Source organism: Carex rostrata, chromosome 9 (assembly GCF_964058835.1).
Source record: "Carex rostrata chromosome 9, lpCarRost1.2, whole genome shotgun sequence".
NCBI classification, from domain to species: domain Eukaryota; kingdom Viridiplantae; phylum Streptophyta; class Magnoliopsida; order Poales; family Cyperaceae; genus Carex; species Carex rostrata.
This window is the reverse complement of record NC_135926.1, coordinates 1,262,026-1,283,167: the sequence shown is the minus strand read 5'-3', so window position 1 is coordinate 1,283,167 and position 21,142 is coordinate 1,262,026. Positions and strand designations below refer to the sequence as shown.

Here is a 21,142-nt window from a genome sequence, read left to right as displayed (position 1 = left end):
AGATACCAATTTTTATTAAAAAAAAACTTTCAAAAAATAATTAGGATCGGTTGTATAGTACAACCGATCCTAATAGTCTGTATTAGGATTGGTTTTACAGAACAACCGATCCTAATAAATTTTAATATGTATTGGGTTTTAATAGAACCGATATTAATTGTTATTTCTTAATGGGTATTAAAAAACCGGGAAATAAACTATTAGGATCGGTTCTCCTAAATAACCGATCCTACTATATATTAATCTGGATCGGTTTTTTAAAAGAACCGATCCAGATTAGGAACTATTTGGATCGGTTAGGCTGTATAACCGATCCATATTAATGATTATTAAGATCGGTTATTTAACCGATTCAGATTATTGTAGTATCAGTATCGCCTTCATCAGAATCGGTTGTATTCCGATACTAATATGCGTATATAACCGATCCTGATTTAATATTTTCCATCAGTGCAAACAACAAATATTTGCCTTGCCAGCATTTCAAGCTCACAATATATTTGCCATGACGAGACTATCCAATTAACTCAAGCATGCAAATAATCAAGGAGTTGGTCTTATACATGCCAGCTTATTGAGAGAACCTTTCTGATATACTAAACCTGGCAGCGATGCTATATTTTCCAATTAATGTCCTCTAACATAGATATTGAACTTAAATTTATATCAAATATTCTCTTGTGGAGATAGATTACACAAATTCAAGTTACAAGACTTCTTAAGAGCGCACGAATATTAGATATGCTGCTCCTTTATTATATATATCAATATTATTCATTTAGTTAGGAGCCTGATGAAAAATCATGTAGGCATATATATATCAACAATAATCCATTATTATGAAAATATCACTACCTAGGACAACTGCAGCTCTTTTATGATATGTATTCCCCTATAAATTAAGAAAGGGAATACTTAATACCTATCAAATATACCAGGCCCTGCATGCATCCATAGCCACATCAATGATGAATGCTAGCTAGGAGCTGCTCATACATATAACCGATATCAACACCTTCAATTTCATACAGCATAAAGGAGTTATTGTACAAAGAATATATCTGTGATACGCAGGTACCCGTATCACTAGGATTTTCGTAGAAAAGCCCATGGACCTGCTGCTGTTCCCATCCTGAAAACAAAATATAAAAGAAAATACTTACTCCAAATGATATATGAAACACAATTCAAACAGAAATGCTTCTAGTATTCTATTGCTGCATTTCCCATTAGTTTGCTATTTTGTGAAGACATTTTTGAATGAACTTTCAAAACTAGTTTGAATTGGGAACTTCTTTTCAATGTCTCCACCCTTGTAACATTACCTCCAAATGCTGGCAAGAGTGCGTAAACTCATGTAGAACGTGAGAGCAATCCAAATCCCAATATATCCCTCATGCAACGAAAGAACTATAATGCAAGGGACACTTATTGTTGCCACACCAACCTAAAGAAGCAAGGAGGAATTTATTGATTTTATGCATTGAAAGATACTGAAATTATTTCAAGATAAATTCTAAACAATAAAATGTTAATTTGAAATGCATGTATGAACCATTGAATAAGCAGCAAAGGTATAATCTGATGCTCCAAAATTTATGCCATCAAAGACAAATGCCAAGGAGTTAACTGTTTGCAACCCTGCAACAAACTGAAACAAGAAAAAGCAATTATACATATTATGAACTATTGGAAAAATTAACCAATGATAAAATGGCATAATGTTTAAAAGCATTACCGGAATAGACTGATGAACTACTTTAATTACATCTGCATCCTTGCCAAAAACGCTGGCTCCAAAATGCAAGCCAATCCCAAGCAAAACAGAGAGGCATAGTCCCAAAACTATGCTAAACTACAATGAATAAGAACTTTAATTTAGAAAGGAAGGATAATATTTTTGTTGTTGTCAAAAATAAGCTAAGCAATTTAAGAACTTGTGTATAGAGTACCTGCAAAACACGGGCTGTAGATACAGCAACCTTGTAATGGTCAGACTTGGCAAATGCTGTTGCGATCATTGCCTACATGTCAATTACCATGGACTCTTAACTTGAAAGACTGATTGAACTAAAACGATGATCAACGGAACCCAATGATAACTTTATATATGTAAGATTGAAGGTCCTTTCTTTCAGCAAGATACATTAATAGAGAGTGAAAATGCACAAGAAAAAAGGCAAAAAGATATGCTACTATATATGGCAGCAAATACTGGTCCAATTGTCATGCTGCTTCTTTTATTGACCTTTTTCCTGCAATGCTTCCTGTAGAAAATACCTCCTTTTTCCAACTAAAGTTTTTGCTAAATTTTGTTCTTTTTAAAGAGAAGAAAAAATGTTCACCGGGTTCTGAACTTATCAGTTCTTAATTATTGAAATTTTAGATTGTGCACATAGCTTGATCAGTATTATAATAACATACTAATTACGTACCTGGCCAGCGACAGCAAGTCCATCTGCTAGGAGTGATGTAGACATCCAGACTTGGTTACAAATTTGAAATGCGGCCATAATAGTGTCTCCCTGCCGAGCTGCTAGTGATGCAGCTAGTGTTACGCAACCTGTAACTGCTATAACCCTTGCTAGTAGCAAGAATCCTAACACAGGTAAACCAAAAATTAGCTTATCATTGTTAATAGAACCATACAATTTGCGTCAGAAACACCAAAATGCTTACAAATTCAATATATGTCACTTGCATACAGGGCCCAAAATATCAAATTGTATAGCAAGTCCTGCAGGATGGACTGAACTTAAATTTAGGTATTTTTGTAACTAGGGAAATTTAGCTGAATTATTGGTGCATATATTGAACAACCAAACAAGAGAGTAAATCTAACGGCTTAAAGATTTAATTAGTAATATTAGTCATAGGTTCTATCTAATGTAGAATGATAGTAGATTTATACTTCCATAACAAATAAATTAGTATCACGATGCTATTATTATGTTTCTATTATGGCAGGTGCCACACAGCCACATTTGTCATTAGTTAGCTTCATTTTTATTCTGCTAATGCATAAGTCAGGTGGGCATAACTAATCAAAATGAATTGGTTAATAATTCAAGTTTTACCACATCCAAGAAATCGACGGAATTTGAGTGATTTGATGCCAGGAGGAATGATATCAACTCGATGTACCAGTCTGAAGAACAATATAAGTGTTATCAGGTACCTACAACAAACAGGTGATGTTAGACACGAGCATAACCATTGCATCCAATTAATTATAGTTGCATGAAGATGTACATAAAGGTATAAGTTAAAAAGGATCTTACTGGGAAAAGACATGTGCAATAGCAGCACCAGTAACACTCATGTGGAAAGCAAAAACCAGAATTGCTTCCAGTATTATGTTCATTAAATCCCCAATAACTGTATGAATGCAAATCAAGTTAGTTACTTCCTGCACAGGGAAATTGTAATCGTTGAGTTGAATTATAATAGTTCTTTTACCAGTAGCATAAAGAGGGGTTTTTGTGTCCTTAAATCCCCTAAATACTCCTATCATTGCCAATGATAGAAGAACAGCTGGAGAGCCAAGTGACCTTATCGTCAAATAACGAAATGCAAGCCTCCGCATTAGCTGGCTCTGTAATTGAGCAAATTTAAACCCATGATGTCATTGAATAATCATATTCAGCCTGGATCATTACTAATGAATCCAGTAAAGCCTTAAAATAGTAGTAAAAATACGAAGTAAAGAAGTGATCTACTCCATGTATTAACTAATTGTCACCTACTAGATATGATGAAAGGGATGAAAATAAAATACATTCTGCATAGCTTCTAATAATTTATGGAAATAATCGGAATAACATCAGTTCCAACTGCATGATTTCAATGTTATAAACTAAGAAAATGATTACTTACAGGCCTTCCACCCGTCATGAGGAGTATGCTATATTTGGCAGTAAGAATCAAAAGAATTGCCTGAATAATTCCAAGAATCGCTCCAACAATCAGAGCTGATGTGACTGAGGGGATGTACTTCCTCTTTCTTGCACATTTTGGTAGGCTTTCATAGTTAGTCCTGAACGCACTGCCGCAATTTGAATTTTCAGAATCTGAAAACATTGATTGACATGATGAAAAGTTAAAAAAAAAATGATTTTGCATCAAACTCAATGAAGCAAGCTTTTTTTATTCAATACTCTTTTCTCTGTAGCATCCTATTTGATCAAGGCTTACATCTGGGCTGGATTACAATCAGAATTGAAATTCCTTGAGGGGTGAAATAAAAAAAGTACCAATTTTCGGAGGCATCTGTTTTGGTTCAACATGCAGAGTTGATTTTGAAATTTCCAAATCTCCAACTTTGTGTTCTTCAGTATTGCTGTTAATGAGTGCTTCTTCCTCAGCTACAAATGAGGTAGTAACGCTGACAAGAGGATAGATGAAAACTTTCGAAATTTGGTTGAATATTGCAACTGCCACCCCTACTGCTGCCACCTCAGACGTTCCTGCATTTAAATGAATTTAAAAATTTATGAACATACATCCATTAGTGCATTAACTAAAAATATTTAGAAGGATTTAAGGCATGTATAAACGGTTAAGAGCATACTGCATGTGTTGTTAATTATATAGATAAGTTGACCATGTTCTGGTGAAAGAGGAATTAGTCAGACTACATTGAATTAATCAAACGACCTATATAGTTTGTTTGTGCTAATTCAAGATATAATTTACACAGGCAATTTGGCACGATCTTGCAAATGCAAAACAACAAACCTAATTGGCCCATAAATGCAGTGTCAACTAGTGAAGCAATTGGATCAGCTGCCAATGCCAGTGATGCAGGAATAGCAATGCGCAATATTTCTGAACCTAGATCGTCAAGCTTGAAAACACGGCTGTAAAAGCACACAAACAGATATTGCATGTCACTTCCCCTTTTATTGATGCATATCAAAGTGTGATTATTAATTTACCTTAAAAGTTTCTTAATCAATAGATATTTAAGTGGTGTTTTGCCTTGCGAACATGCATTTTCTCTATTTATTCATCTTGCCATAAAAGAAGAAAAAGGTTTCTGTTTGATGATGGAAAGTGAGCCGATTTGGGAAAGTCCTAGAAATCAGATCGGGAAGCATACTTATTTAACCTTAAGATCATATATGAAATGGTACTAATTATAATACAAAAAGCTCGGGTTAATGAAAAAGCTCAAAATGTTAATTAGGTTGTTCTTTTGGACCCTTGAATTAGAGATTTGCTTTATCTTCTGACTCCTGATGATCTTCATTCATGCCAAAAATGTTCTTGAAATCATTTTTACCAAAAAAGAAGGGAAACAATAAATTAAAGTACCTCAAATTCAGGACAAAAAGGCAAAGGCCTGTATTCCAAGGCAGACCTAAGGAAGGGGAGACAGAATTTCCTTCGCTCGAGTCATTGCCTTTTGTTGCACCAACCTTCGCCATCTCCAGGACCACCATCTCCTGTTTTGTTGCCTCTGTTGCCCCCCTCTCCTGCTCGGGCATCTCCATTGTCACTACCTTTGCCGCTGTCTCATGCTCTGACCCATTAATGACCACCATTGATATTTTTTGGCAAGCTCCGGAGGTTTTTGCCATTGGTTATTGGAAGAGAGAGAACCAATGGATAATTCCAACGGCAGTGTGGGAAGGCTTGTTATATGCACACTGAAGTTTGTCAGTACAAGTAGCCTATAAACCTTCTAGAACGACATGTGTCAAAAAAGGCCTAGGTTGGTGCAAGGAGAAGCGGTTTTCTGAAAATAAATAAATAATGGAAATGGTCAATGGCTCTTCCTAGAATTGAGGTTACAGACAAACAAAAAGGAAACTAAAAACTGTAGCAGTGATTTGGTTATCAAAATATTTTTTTTCACCAATATCTCTGTTTTAAGTGAACTGGACATATCCATCTTACTGTAAAAACAGTTGTTGCTAATCTGCCTTGGATGGAAGTATGTAACTTTGGATAGAAGCAAGGTGATGTGAACCATATGATCTCAATAAAACCGATCCAACAACATAGGTACTCTCCATTACTTTTTATTATGTTATGCAACTGGGTTGGAGATGTATATTATATCTAACAATAATAACGCTCAAAGATTGGATAGTTCATTAGTGGTCAATTCAAAATGTATGGTTTCTTCTGAAAATTTATTTGTCCAGTACCAGTAACTTTTTTCAACTAGGGATGTTGTTTTATACGCGCGGCGCAGCACACATGTACGTCGTCTAGCTCGATCACAGTGCTAGGACAGGTATTGCATTATAAATTCCAATGTAATGGCACTTGCAAGTCAGTATTGTTGCAATTTGTTCAAACTAAAATCAATTTCGAAAGTTGATTAGTAAACATTTAATTAGATAATAAATGAAACAATGTATACATTTGTGTTTGTTCTAAGACAGGTAAACAATTAATTGATAATTCAAAATTAGAGCCCCAATTTGAGTGGCATACCTTTTGATTACTTCTCATAACCAGCTTAAAATGAAATTACTTGATCACCTTGATATAAAAAGTCAATGCCTTTTGAACTTGCTCTCTTCGTATAAATTATATACGCTTGCATAAAAGGACTTTATTAATTTGCTATTACTAACGATACACAAAGTGCTTCTTAATTCATAACCATGCTGCTAGAGATGGCTACTTGAGCACCTAAGGATGATTCAACTTGAAAGTTTAACACTAGATCCTCATTTGTCATAATATAAAAATTCAAAACCAAATTTAAAGAAACTGAAATCCAAAATTATGATTTCTATAGAGGTCAGTTGAAGCTGACGGTGTGACCAATTACTGTGTGACTTCCAGTGCTCAGTGATACCCAGATTTATGTTTTACTTTTCTTATTTTGTTTTCATGTTAGACATTTTTGTACGGTAAAATATTTGATGCCTGCTCTTAAGATCCATTTTTGTGGGTGTTTAATTACCTTTAAAGACAATCTTTCTAGATATTGAAATTTTTGCAAACAACGTCACTTAAAGTTGATTTTTAAGTTTCCGATTTTTCTAAAATCAAATATCCAACCTTCCCTAGATTATTGCTGAAGTTACCAGATATAACCTGCTCGGTGATTCAACTTTAGTTCTAAACTTTCCTGTCAAAGAAAAGAAAAAGGACAGAAAAAAGTACCAGACAAAACAACTTTCTGCCACTCTGGTCCGCAGAGAAGTTTACCAGTTTGTTCCTTTCATTAAATATACTTGAGTTTGTGAGTTGGCATCATTTGTGTGTGTGGGTCTCTTTTGTCAAGAAGATGGGACTAAGTTATTTAGTAAACAAAGCCTACTAGGCTACTACAAAAAGAATAAGAAAGAAATTGTAAATTTTTTTAAGGATGTATTTAGTGAAATTTTACAATGAGCAACGCTATTGTTACTAAGAAATATGCAAAATGGAATTATTGAAAACAAAACAATATGAATGTTCTTGAAACTCCTCAATACATAAGCAAAATGGAAAAATAAAGAGAAGGGTTTATAGGAATTATTTCTTCAATTACTCTTAAAAATAGAAGGTGAAATTTTGAAAGAAAATACAAAATCAACATTCTGGTCAAAGTTGGTGGGACACTGGGACGTGGCAACCCACAGACATAGAAATGAATAATGCCTTCTCTAAATCAACCTTCCCAAGATACACACTTAATTTCCTTACCTCTGGAGCCAGATTATTATATTACTAGTGATTATATTATGAGAACTTCCTTTTTAAATTAAAAAATGATAACCTCCGGAGTTACCGAAGGAATTAGGTACAATTCGTCGCGTGCTAGATTCAACAGAATAAGAAATGAGGGTTTACCAATTACCATGTCATATGTCATGATTAAATATTGAGAAACCCCTGTTCTATTGGAAATTGAAAACGAACATGTTTGCACTGAAATAAATGAAACAAAAGAATAGCAAATAAAACAACTTGCAAAGTGGCAAAGGTACATGGCGCTCATATGAAAAGTCATGAGTAGAGGTGCTATCGGGTCGGGTTCGGTTATGAGTCGGATAATTAAATGAAACTCATATCCTATCCATTACAGTATCGGTTCCGGTTCGGATTCGAATCGGATATTAAATTATTAATTTTGTAACTATACCCATAATTTAACCGGTTATATTTTTTAAACCATACCCTATCCAAATTAATCGGATCCGGGTCGGATCCGAGTAATCGAAGCTCACAAGTAGAGAAATCTTCTATAATATATATAGGAGTTTGAAAATATATTGGATGGCTTAATCTCCAACTCATGATTTCAAAAAAAAAAAAAAAAAAAATAAGATGATAGACAAAGTACAATAAGGTTCGTTTGGGAGGCGGGATTATTCGGAGATTAATCTCCACACTTTGTATAGATACCGTTTTTATTTATTTTTTCTGAATTATTTATAAATTATTTAGCTTTTTAACCAACCTTGAAGACGGTATAATTACCCTGCGATTATTTAGTCTGTGAGCATTGAGCGACAAAAGTTTAGGACCTTTTTCTTTTTCTTGGCTTTTTTGCTGCTGTGCAGCAGCAGTTACGAGTGATTCCGTTAAAGTATCGTTTGTTTAATATTTTGAACAAAAGATATCTTACACTCCAACATGATGGATGAATAAAAGTTTCAAAGTAGTGCTCGTAGTATTTGGAGAAAGTGAAAAGGCTATCTAATTTGTAAAATAATAGGTTATACAGACTATTTTCTAATGGAATATATACAACACTACAAAAATAGACCACTATCCGTGATGTTTAGGGGCGGATTCAGGATTTTTGTTAGGCAGGGCAAAAAAATACTGAATTGGATTTTAATAGCTTACCAGATTTAAATCCATTAACTAATTGGGTTCTCGATAAAAAAATAATACTTTGACTTATATTTTTCAATGCACTGACTTGTAATTTCTGATGTTTTAACTTATAATTCTAATTACCAATCATAATTCAATAAATTTATTTTGATTTTAATACTAAATTTAATCCGGATTACAAATCAAACATCCAGAGGGGGGCAAAGTCGATTAGTACCAATAGATCGCCACTAAAACTCAAAATTCAGGGGAGGGGGGGAGGGCGTACACTGGGTCCGCCCCTGGTGATGTTAAAAGTGACTATTAACGAGGATACATCGACATAAAAGTGTTATTTCTAAATATATTGATATTACCGACAGAAATTTCCACAAAATACCGTCAGCAAAAAATACTTTACTCTTCTCGTAGATATATCAGTGACACATTTTTGCTTTCGAAAGTAAAAGGTTTTGTTTTGTAAAAATTATTGTCTCATAATATATGAATATCTGGTAATTATAAACATATTGGCTATATATTTGGCAAAAATAAGGAAGTATATTATTTTGTAAAATTATCAGTTATATATTTAAGTATAGGTTATATAGTTTGGATCAGGACGTACAGAATAAATTAACTTGATTAAACTTATGTATATTAATTATGAAAAATAGTTCTGTATTCCATTTTAGTATTTTAATTAATTAGTTCGGTTTCAAATAATTTTGTATTTATTTTAATCATTTTTTTTAAAATAGGTAGCAAACAAGCTGCTCGCGCTCCCCTCTCCACCTTTAACTATCACTATAGACCTCATTTGAATTTTAAACTTACAACTTCCTATATAAAAGACATTATATATAACCACTAAACTAAAAATAATTCTTTCTTAAATAAAGTTGTTCTAATAAATACCTCTTACCTAATAATTAGTTTAAGTAATCACTTACTTTTGCATAAAAATTAATTTGTTGGGAACTTAGTGAATCATAATAATGATAACTCAATACCACATTTATAGAAATTAAAAAATATATCTTGTTTGAAAATTATAAATTATTGGTTTTTAAAAAGGTCTTTCATACAAAAATTATCTATCGTATATATATATTTTTTTTTGTCTATTAGCAAATTGATATTCTTGACAACGCTGAAGAGTTTCTAGACAGATTGAATTAATGAGTTGTGTGAAACTGAAATCTTTGTTATTTTCAAATCCATACAATGAAATTTTCTTGAAATTCAGTGGTAGTCTGGACAAAGGAAGTTTTAAAAATTGCATTGCTTGTCAAGATACATATCTATCTTTTGATTCTTTTATATATATTTAGAGCGGAGTAAGTTTGATGGGTCAGATCTATTTTTAGGTTCTATGAACTGTAAGATAGTATGATTTGCAATGAGATTTGTACGCACAAAAATTGAAATGGACATGCACAAAATTAAAGCAAAATACATAGATCTTCTTCCCTTTTACTACACTTGACAATTAATGACATCATATATGTATGCTATTATTGCACCATAGTTGAAACTTACAACAATATTCAACCTCAACCCCTTGAATCTGATATCTAAACATTTTAGAAATAAATGCATATGTTGGTGCATAACTTATTGATGTATAATATCATTACTTGTCGTGTAGGTTAACATTCAGAAATGGTTCATATTCGTATATTTATGACTTCATAAAAAAATATTCTATGCTGCATGCTTATATGTACATGTCGTTGTACTTTGTTCTTTCTTCTAACAGAAAAATACACTTTATGATTATAAACGGTTTGCAACAACATCGATGAAGAAAAAGGAGCTCTTTATTTCGTTGATATTGAGCGAGGACAATGCTACTTTTTATTCCATCAAGAAAAAACAAAATATTTTGTTTATCGCTTTATAATTTTTTATTTCTTTGTCGTTGTATTTTCATTTTAAGTATTAAGAAACAGAGACTATTATATAGGACAATTTATGGCTATAATTAAGGTTATAGCAATATGTAACAAAAGATGTAATATATATATAGATGACACTTTATTCAAATACAAGATCCTAAGTTTCGAAGGATATGCCATGCAGATCGCTAACAATGTTAATGATTTTTGTGATGATCTCTAGAAATCGTAAGATTCTTAATTGATGCCATGAGTTGAATAGAAAGGGGATTCCAAGCTCCAAATTATAGGTTCTAGATTCAAAAATAATTTGACAAGATCATTCATAATTAAGTGAGGTTATGATACTTAATTTACAATGCGCAAATCAATCCATACTATGGATGTATATCTCTGTTTTTAAAGTTCAAATAGTTTATTCACACTGCTCAACATGATATCTCCATATAAGAATGTACTTGGAGCCCAAATTTTATCCGTTTCAGATTTTTTATTTTTTTCACAATTGTTTTAGATAGATAGAAAATCATGCACTACTTTGGTATGATCTAGAAAAAAATTTCTACCTATATAAAATATAATAAAAATATTTAAAGATAAATAAAAACTGATTTTCAAGTACATTTGATCATGTTAAACAGTTTGAATTGACTGCTTAGACTTAAAAAATAAAAATATGCATTTATTGCACAGAACTATCTGCACAAATACCATAACCTCACTTTATAAAAATATAATTTATTTTCTTATAATGCATATCAATATTATTATATATCAAGATTCTAAGTTTGAAAGAATATGCCATGCGTGCCCCTGTCAACTACTCGATCAAATAGTATCGCTAACAATGTTAATGATTTTTGTAATCTCTATGAACTCCAAGATTCTCAATTGATACCATGAGTTGATCAGTAAAAAAGGGGATTCCATGCTCCAAATTATATTCTAAAAATAATTTGACAAGATCACTCATAATTAGAATATAATACAAATATAATTCGAAAAGAATTTATTCTGGTAATTCATTTAAATATGTCATAATTTTAAAGTATAAGAAATAAAACTCGATTTGGGAATAATTCAAGGTATATATTCAGAATTCTCTTAATTTTTCTATTCATAGAAAGTGCCAACAATAAATAATTCGTAAATCTTGTAAAAATGACTCCGAAGTAATTTGGAATTCCAATATCCGAATTTACAGATCCATCTTTTGCTTCAAATATATGATCGGGCCCTCCAGATTATACATTAGTATCTATATCTATATCATGTTCCTAAAACAATTAATTTGCATTTCTAATGACCGCGATGAAAGTAGCAGTTTATATTAATATTTATTAAATAATAAATATCAATTTTTCAACGTTTTCATTTCATTAGCCATATGTTAGTAACTATTAGTCTCCATTATTTAATAAATTTAAAAAATAGATAACATCTTGATTTATTTATTTTATTGAAAACTGAAATACTTTGTTATGCAGGGTCGTGCCCGTATAATGATGCATTTTAAAACATCCAATGGAGGTTAACTACTGGATTCTTTCGGGCCTTTACCGGGCCGGATGTAATGTCAACAGAAAAAAAAAAAAAAAAAAAAAACACTAATTAGCAATATATTTTTGCCTATAACCTTATATCTCTCATTCTTATTAAGGAGCTTAATGTCTAGATCTTGCAAGAGGTTCTGGTTTATTGTTTTTTTTTTCGGAATGATGCTCAGCCATTGAATTTCCAGATCGCACATAAATGAATTTTCCAAATTATGAGCTTCAACACTTAAGTATGCATTGGTCGCGCCGCATATGATCCAAGTGCTGCGCCACACCCGTGGACCGCGCCTCTGAACCACGCACGGCACCTGCGGACCAAGCCTGTGCAGCGCGCACCATTTTTCTTTTTTTCTGCTGAAGGCGGGATTCGAACCCAGTTGGGTTCTGTTGGTGCCAAAATTATTACCACTACACTAGAGTTCACATGTATTATCTTGTAGATAAATATAGTATTTAACTATTTTTCTCTACAAATTTGATTTAAATTATCTCTCCTCCTTATTAAGGAGCTTAATATTTTCTACTACATAATTTGCTTCCGTTGCTATGCACGGGCACGATTACTAGTATATATATAGAGAGAGAGATATGCTAATATACAATCGATTGTTCCTAGCCTTCCGTGCAACCAAGTCATTTTTTCCATTTTTAAAATCCAAATTATCGATTCAAACCGTTAAATGTGATCTCCATATTAAAATGTGTTAGAGGACCAAATTTTACATTTTTTTTTTTAATTTTTTTACTATTTATTAAGCCACTTTGAAAATCGCTGATCCAACGGTAGCTTTTGATTTTACTGTTTGGTTAAGCCACCGTTGGATCAGCGATTTTCAAAGTGGCTTAATAAATAGTAGAAAAATTTAAAAAAATGTTAAATTTGGTCCTCTAACACATTTTAATATGGAGATCACATTTAACGGTTTGAATCGATCATTTGGATTTTAAAAATCGAAAAACGACTTGGTTGCACGGAAGGCTAGGAACAGTCGATTGTTTATTAGCCTATCTCTCTCTCTCTCTCTCTTTATATATATATATATATATATATATATATATATATATATATTTGCCTACATCATTATTTTGATGGTACCCACAAAACATTATAAATTCCATGGCGTCTAAGTTTAATTTGTGGGAGACGTAAAAACATTATATTTTCTGTCATATTTTTTTTTATTCGGATTGGATGTATAAGATAATGCAATTTTCTAGAGAGAGTTTATGAGACTTGTGGGAGATTTTTAAGGAGAAACTGAGATGGCGTGTCATATATTGTTCTATTGTAAAACGATTATGACCTGAAACAGGGGCATAATTACATTGTAAAGAAGATGAGGTATTTGTTATCTCCTTAATTACCTAGAAATATTAAAAATATATGCCTACATTTGTCATGTTCAAATATTTTTGTAAAAATATATATATAAATATATAGATTGAGTTTTGTGAATTTTCATTAAGACAGAGAGCCTTATTTTGCAACACATGAATAACTTCTTAAGATTTCTCATGTTGTATTTTCTTTGTAAATGGTAGTTTGTAGTGGGCTCCATCCCACTTTACAGTCAAATTTTTCAACTCCAATCCAACCTCTTGTTGGAACTTAAATTTAAATATTCTATCTGATCCAATCTATTAACACCTCTCATTAACATTCATCATAAGAGATATATGTCACTATCAAAAGCATGCAAGTTAGGTGAAAAAAAAGGATGAGAAAATTGCAAAATACTACTGTACCACCACTGAGTTATGTATAGTCATTCATCGTTTGGTTATAAGTTTTTTTTTTTTTTAATCTGACATCTTTTGAATATTTCTTGAATTAATTATTTTTTAAGATCTTAAATATTCCTTTTTCATTTTCTAGAAAAAAATTAATTAGATATGTTTGTATATATCATTTAAAACTATAAACCATTAGTACTAGAGCATTGGAACAATAGTTAATCCATATAAAGACAAAGATCGACCAAGGAATGTGTGCGCAAATGAGGAGCGCATTACAGTCACAACATAAACTTATCCTAAAGAAAGTTGTGCGTGAAACAGACATATAATTATGCATGATCTATAAAACGAATTTGGTATCCAAAGTAATCAATATTTGAAGAAAAATGATAATAATCAATTTAATACTTAGGACAATGTCAAGAAGTATATCCTCCCAATAATATTTTTGTAAGGATGCAAAATTAATTAATTTCATAACTATTAGCATAGACGACCTTCAAATTAACTAGTGTAATTTAGTACTGTCAATTGAAACCAGTGTTGTAAAAAACGTCCGTTAAGACTGATTAATTGGCCGATTAGTCGTTGGCGGTGATCAAACCGTCATGAATTTTTCCGACTAATCAGCCGATTATTCCCGATTAATTGCTTGGCGGTACCCTGTCCGTCCGATGACCGCATACCGTTATTTACAACACTGATTGAAACACATTTCAGATAAAAATAATAATAAAATAAAATGAACAATTTTATATTGCTTTCTATTAAATTATATTTTGGAATAGTGTTTATTATTCACTTATAACTATTAAATATCATGCTTTAAGGTGGGGTTTCAATTGGTTCTTAATAATTTCAAGCGTACTTGTTGGACAGGATAGATTTTTTTTGTTTTATTTAAACCACTAAAAAATTGTTGAAACTAAAGGAGATAATTACAAAGTAATACACAGCCCATGCACTATTAGGATTTTTTTTTTTAAATAGAATTCCTTTAAATTATTTTAACGGAACAAGCCTAGTTTGATCGGATTTTCGAAAACTAGCCTCCACCGATCCCTAGGATCGGTGGAGCAAAAAAATTGAATCCTACACCGATCCTACGGATCAGTGGAGCAATTTTGGAGCAATTTTCACACCTGAAGAGAGCCTGACCACAGAAGATCCCATACTACGCCTACACCGATCCTAGGGATCGGTGGAGGCTTGATTTTCAAATTTTGCACATGGTGCCATATTCAAAGATATCAATGAATTATATTGATCTTATGCGTTCAAAAAGGTATGAAAACCATGCAATGATATACAGTTTTCATCAAACAATGACTCGCTACATACATTGTAATTCAAATAGTCACGCACCCGAAAGGAATTCACGCAAAGTTTGGGAAATAAATCTGATGCGATCCAAAAATCCCTGCAATCTCTGCGATTTCAAATCCATCCGTTCATTTGTTTAGAGATTTGCACATAAAAAATAATTGCTCCTTGAGATTTGTGCATTGTAGAATGTGAAGGGAGGGATTTTGAATCGCAGCAGATTTATTTTCCAAAGTTTGAGATGTTTTTTGAACTCACGCAAACCCAAAAAGTCACGCAAATCAAGCTTCATGATAGCACAGGGGGTAGTATTATTTAATGCAAATTCAAACCTACACCGGTCCTGTGGACCGGTGGAGATGTTTGGTGTGGTTTTGGTGCAGGATATCTGTGGCGGGGTAAATATTGACTCCACCGGTCCCTAGGACCGGTGCAGGTGGGATTTTTTTTTCTACACCGATCCTAAGGATCGGTGGAGGCTAGTTTTCGAAAATCCGATCAAACTAGGCTTGTTCCGTTAAAATAATTTAAAGGAATTCTATTTAAAAAAAAAAATCCACTAGTAGCCCAAGTGCCAAAGCGAGAGAACCCACTTTTGTCAGTCCAATTTCATGGCGCACGCTTTGAAATGCTGTCGGAGTTTGAGACAATTTGGTATTAAAAAAAATAAATTGCTGGAATAGTTGGTAGTAGTGTATAATAAGTGATGATAATAAGGGGGACCCGGAGAAGATAACTTTGCATTTTAATCCAGCGAAATCATACTATTTATTATATCTCGCACAGCATGAAGGAATCATGACTGGTTAAAATTAATCTCAACTTGAGAACTAAATAATTTTTCCTTAATACATCATATTTTGCACAAATATAAAGAACAATGTTGAATTGAAAAACAAAGATTTAGGTCATGCATGCTTACCTTAAGCTCAGATGCTTTCAATTCTTTTGATCAACCTCTGAATTCGAGTGCATGTACCTTTCTCTGTTCTTCGATTGTCGAGCTAACCTCTTAATTAATGTCAATGCATGAATTAGTAGATGATATAGATATATGGAGATAGTTTGTCCTTCTCTTAATTTGATTGCTTAGAAGCATGCATCCATATGTATATATACTGTCTTTCAAGTGCGGATCCCACCTTTATATATCAAGAAATATATATAATATCTTAATTAGAACAAATTAAGAATTTAAGACGTTCCACTTGAACTAATCTCCCACAAGCCAGAAAAGGAACTTTTATGCTGTGGCTTTCCTTGTTTAATTGTGCATCCATAAAACCAATGGTAAAGAACGAGGAATATGCACACAAGATAACATATCTAAATTTATGAAAATATATCTCGTTAATGGAAATTCGGACTTGCGGTCTCCACTTGTGGTGGGCCCTTCTCAACAGTACATATAAATGTTAGTGTGCACAGACATACATGACTACTCCAAAAACAATTTAGTCATGATTCATAAACCTAACTTGGCAAAATATAACAATGTTAACAAAGATAAAGATTAATTCTAACATATATTCAACTTTTATGATACATCTAATTTTGTACGATTTTATTTTTATAAGAAAGTAATATATAAATTTAAAATGTGTGTGTGTGTGTGTGTGTGTTTTCAATTATTTATATAGAGAACGTTTTGAATTTGAGTCAGTTTAAAATTTGATTGATCATTCATTTAATCCACTAAAACTCCATAGTTATAAAATATAAATTATTTTATAAAAGACCAAATGTCTTTCAAATTGACACAAATTTAATACATCTATATATTTTTTTATTATAATATTTTTGAATATATTAACATAAAAGTTAGATCTACGTTAAAATTATATAAAAAGTTAGAAAAACTAAGTGCTTTGAATTTCCATGAACTTAGAACCTCTATTCCGTTATATGGTATTAAACGAGAGGCAACTTGAGAGTAGTTTGGATTCTCACCGAGTTGCTCTGGAGAGCTTTTCAGTTTTGAGAGTCACGATAGTTCTGTTGTCCGAAATATTTTTTTTTATTATCTTAAAAGGAAAAACCAATTAATTTTTTTTTTTTTTTGGAAAACTCAATATTTACCGGATCACAGCTTGAAACTGCTCTCTTTTTACTAATTTTTTGGACTTTTATAGGACCGTAATATGAAACTACGGTCCAATTTGCTGGAACTGTAATTTCAAATTGCAATTCTAACAAAAATAAAATTTCTCAGAAAAAAAAAGTTAATTGTTTTATTTTGTTTTTAAGATGGTAAAAAAAAAAATTTGAGGTCCCATCGGCGCCCCGTCTTTCTTCTCTTCTCCATCTCTGCAGTCTCTCCTTGTTTCTCTTTTTCTTTCCTCCTCTGCCTCTACTTTCTTTCTATGGATTTGGCTACCTAAGTTTGGCTGCCGCTTCTTCGTCGCTCTTTCGATCTGTCTCGCTGCTCCTCTGCTCCACCTCTCCTTGTTTCGATTGTGGTTTCCTTCGAAATTTCATTGCTGTGCTTTTCAAAATTTTATTGTTGATATGCTTTTAATTTAATCACCACCATTAATACATACAAGGATATGTTAGCCAAATCAAAAAATTGTTAATTACAAGAGAAATGTTCTGATATCCCGAGCCATCATACCCGAGTGCGTCCCCTAAGTAGTTTCACATAAAAAACCTTATAATATTGTCTAACTTTTATTTTCAGCGCTAATATTCAAATATTTAAAGTTATGTTTATAACATTTTAAAATGTTACTCACAAGCATATAAATCTCTGTCTGAAAGCATTTCTACATAGTTTTAACTCTCAACTACTTTTGTCTTCAAGCCAAAAAATAAAATATTTTTTTCACCCACTCTTTTTTTATTTTTTTCTCTGATCATTATAATTTATTTTTCCGATAATCCATGATGAATTTTACGAATCTAAAAATACGAACATTTTCTATTCAATTTTATATTTCAAATAAGATCCATTAAGAAATACTTTTGAATAATTTTAAAGTATTTTTTTTAAAAGTAAAACTTATGAGCACTTTAAATTTTCAAGTTTTTAAATCTCAGTCTACAATTATTAAAATTTTCAAGGCTTTGTAGATGAGGTTTATATGCTTTATACATGAGCTTTGTAAATGTAGTATTATTGTTAAGGTTTATATGCATTGAAGTGTTATTGTTGAGGTTTAAATTCTTTATACATGAGGTTTATATGTTTTATTTTAGAGATTTAAAATGTTATTAATGAGGTTTATATACTTATAAACAGAGGTTTAATTTTTTTTTGAAGCAAAATTAAAAAAAAATGAAAGTCACATAGATTTAAAGTGGTAAAAAAATTATGACACAAATATAACTCGAAAGTTATTCTTCATGGATCTCATTTGAAAGAGAAAATTGGGTAAAAAAATTTCATATTTTTAGATTTGCAAAATTCATCACCGATCGTCGAGAAAATAGATGAGAATGATTAGAGAAAAAATAAAAACAATTAAGGGTGAAAGGGATCTTTCCATTTTTGGCTTGAAAACAAAAGTAGTTAGGAGTTAAAACTATACAAGTTTAGAATTTTAATGCTTACAGATAGAGATTTAAATGCTTGCGAGTAGCATTGTAAAATATTATAAACAGAGCTTTAAATGTTTGGATATTAAAGCTAGAAATAAAAATTAAATAATATTGGAATTTTTTTTCTGTTGAACTACTTAGGGACGCACTTAGAGATTTTGTTTGTTTACAATTATCATGCTCCTAATTACAAATATTATATTTCTTTCTTTCATTTGAAACATCAGATAATTAATGCAAAGAATAAAAAAGGAAATAGAATAAGAGAAGATAATAGCGCGTTCAATCTAGTCAACATCTTTTGTCGTTTATTGATATGAAATGTAAGAAGCATCATTCAACCTAGTGATTGGTAAACGGGCCGGGTCGGGCGGTCCGGGCAAAATCCGGGCACGGACACGGGTAATCACGGTCACAGGCGTCGCAGGTATAACAAGTCGGACATCACGGGGTTTTTTTTTCAAAAATCCTGCCCTACCCGTTTAATATCCGTGCATGTCACGGGTTCGGGGGCAAGACGGTCCGGGTACAAGGGGCCGGGCGGTCCGGTCCGGTCCGAGTCTGGACCGGTTTTTTTTTTGTTTCTGTTTTTTCTTCGGTTTTTCTGTTCTGTTTTTTTTGTTCTGTTTTTTTTTCAATTTTTTTGTTCTTTTTTTTTTGTTCTTTTTTTTTGTTTTTTTTTTGTTCTGTTTTTTTCTATTTTTTTTCTTTGAAAACCAATAAATTATAAATCCAAATTCATACCAATTTAAATTCATTTGACATGGTTGTATATTTGAACTCAATAATTTTTGTTATAATAAAATATAAATAAAAAATTTCTTAAATCAATTACTTTAAAAATAATTAAGCTCTTATTTTAAAACAATAGATTAAAAAATAAAAGTTACCCTCTTCTTTTATTCTGGGCTTGGGACCGGCTATGTAAAATAACATAGGCAGAGTTCTAACTTTTTTTTTGTTAGTAATTTTTCGTTAAAATAAATAATTTAAAAACTAATTGAAATGTTTAGAAATTTATAATTTAAAAAATAACCATAAAGATTAAAGATGTTAGAAATATATACCGACACTATCTATCTAGAAGTTTGCATTCCTATACCACATTCCTATACCATTGTTCGCTCTCTTCTGCACCGTCTGAATCCGAATTAGCCTCGCCCTCGTGCCGCACCTTGGTACTGCTTTCTTCGGTGTTGGCTTCGGGTGATGATTGTTGTTGAGGCAGATGTTGTGTTCGCTCTTCAGCATCAATCCAATCTTTCAAGCACACAAGTCTCTCAAAGACATGTGCACCCAACTTACGGCTTCTGTTTTAAGACCCGCCTTCACGACGAGGTTAAGTATGTGGCAAGCATACTGTTGGTGAAACATTTCAACGTTCATAATCGGGTTTAGTGACCGTTTAAAAATCTCAATGGAAGCTAGGTTGTTGCTAGCATTATCGAATGAGATAGAAAAAAAATCTTATTATCCATATTCCTCTTAAAGTTATACTCTTCTAAAACCTCAATAATTGATTTAAAAATTACATTTGCAGTGTGCAGGGATTCCAACACTCGAAAACTTAATACCCTCTTTTGTAATACCCAATTATCATCCATCCAATGCCCGGTAATACAAGAGTACCCGAGTCCATGTTTACTAGCAGTCCATATATCGGAGGTAATTGAGACCTTATTGTTTTGGTATGCAAATGTAGCTTTCAAATTATTTTTTTATGTTGGTAAACTGATTTTTTATTTCACTAACCATCTTTTTATGATGAATCCTCTTGTATATTGGTTGAGCACACCCCCGAATGACCAACGGGGCAAAACTCAGGCAACCACCCATACTTATTGGTTGTTATTTATGGGTAATGTACCGAGCCAATTCACTAAGCATTTTGATTCATCGAATTTTGGGTTGGTTCTGGTACCATCCGCGTTCAATAGGGTTTGGATTTGTCTCGACCCAACATTTTCACTTGGTTGTTCACCCTTTTTTTCGTGCATTTCGGCATGTCTCTTAAAGCTAGTCATACCAATATATTTTTTATACTCCTAATTCGGTTTCTTATTTTTTTTTACCTTACATTGTAGATATTGCATAGTGCCCTCCTCATATCTTGTCCAATCATAGTATCTCAACCACGGTTGATTGTATTCGGGCCATTTTTTAGCCTTCTTTCCTACTGGTTCTTGTGGGGGCACTTCTTCTGTCGAATGAGGGACATCTTCTTCTTGAATTTCAGGGACACTTGTCGAAGGAGTACCTCCTATAGGGGCAGTGTCCGTGAATTGACTCGATGCTACAGAAGAAGTGCCTCCA

At 32.3% G+C, this 21,142-nt stretch overlaps 1 protein-coding gene across 1 annotated transcript; it reads right to left on the bottom strand.

Annotated features, from left to right (window-relative positions):
- Positions 1-873: 873 nt before the first annotated feature.
- LOC144559659 (protein DETOXIFICATION 42-like) lies at positions 874-16,354 on the bottom strand. Its single transcript, XM_078308750.1, has 14 exons — positions 16,212-16,354; positions 5,317-5,740; positions 4,738-4,859; positions 4,254-4,466; positions 3,877-4,070; positions 3,460-3,595; positions 3,282-3,378; positions 3,078-3,178; positions 2,436-2,599; positions 1,953-2,024; positions 1,739-1,855; positions 1,556-1,651; positions 1,326-1,447; positions 874-1,132 (listed from the first exon to the last, which is right to left on the bottom strand). The coding sequence occupies exons 2-14, from the start codon at positions 5,580-5,582 to the stop codon at positions 1,087-1,089; spliced, it is 1,746 nt and encodes a 581-aa protein (XP_078164876.1). The 5' UTR covers positions 5,583-5,740; positions 16,212-16,354; the 3' UTR covers positions 874-1,086.
- Positions 16,355-21,142: the final 4,788 nt, after the last annotated feature.

Excerpts from the sequence above, each read along its gene's own strand:
- LOC144559659 (XM_078308750.1), bottom strand. The coding sequence starts at position 5,582 with ATGGCAAAAACCTCCGGAGCTTGCCAAAAAATATCAATGGTGGTCATT. Across the intron at positions 3,379-3,459 it reads AACCCCTCTTTATGCTACTG|TTATTGGGGATTTAATGAAC; the intron begins GTAAAAGAACTA and ends GCATTCATACAG. Across the intron at positions 2,025-2,435 it reads GACTTGCTGTCGCTGGCCAG|GCAATGATCGCAACAGCATT; the intron begins GTACGTAATTAG and ends ATTGACATGTAG.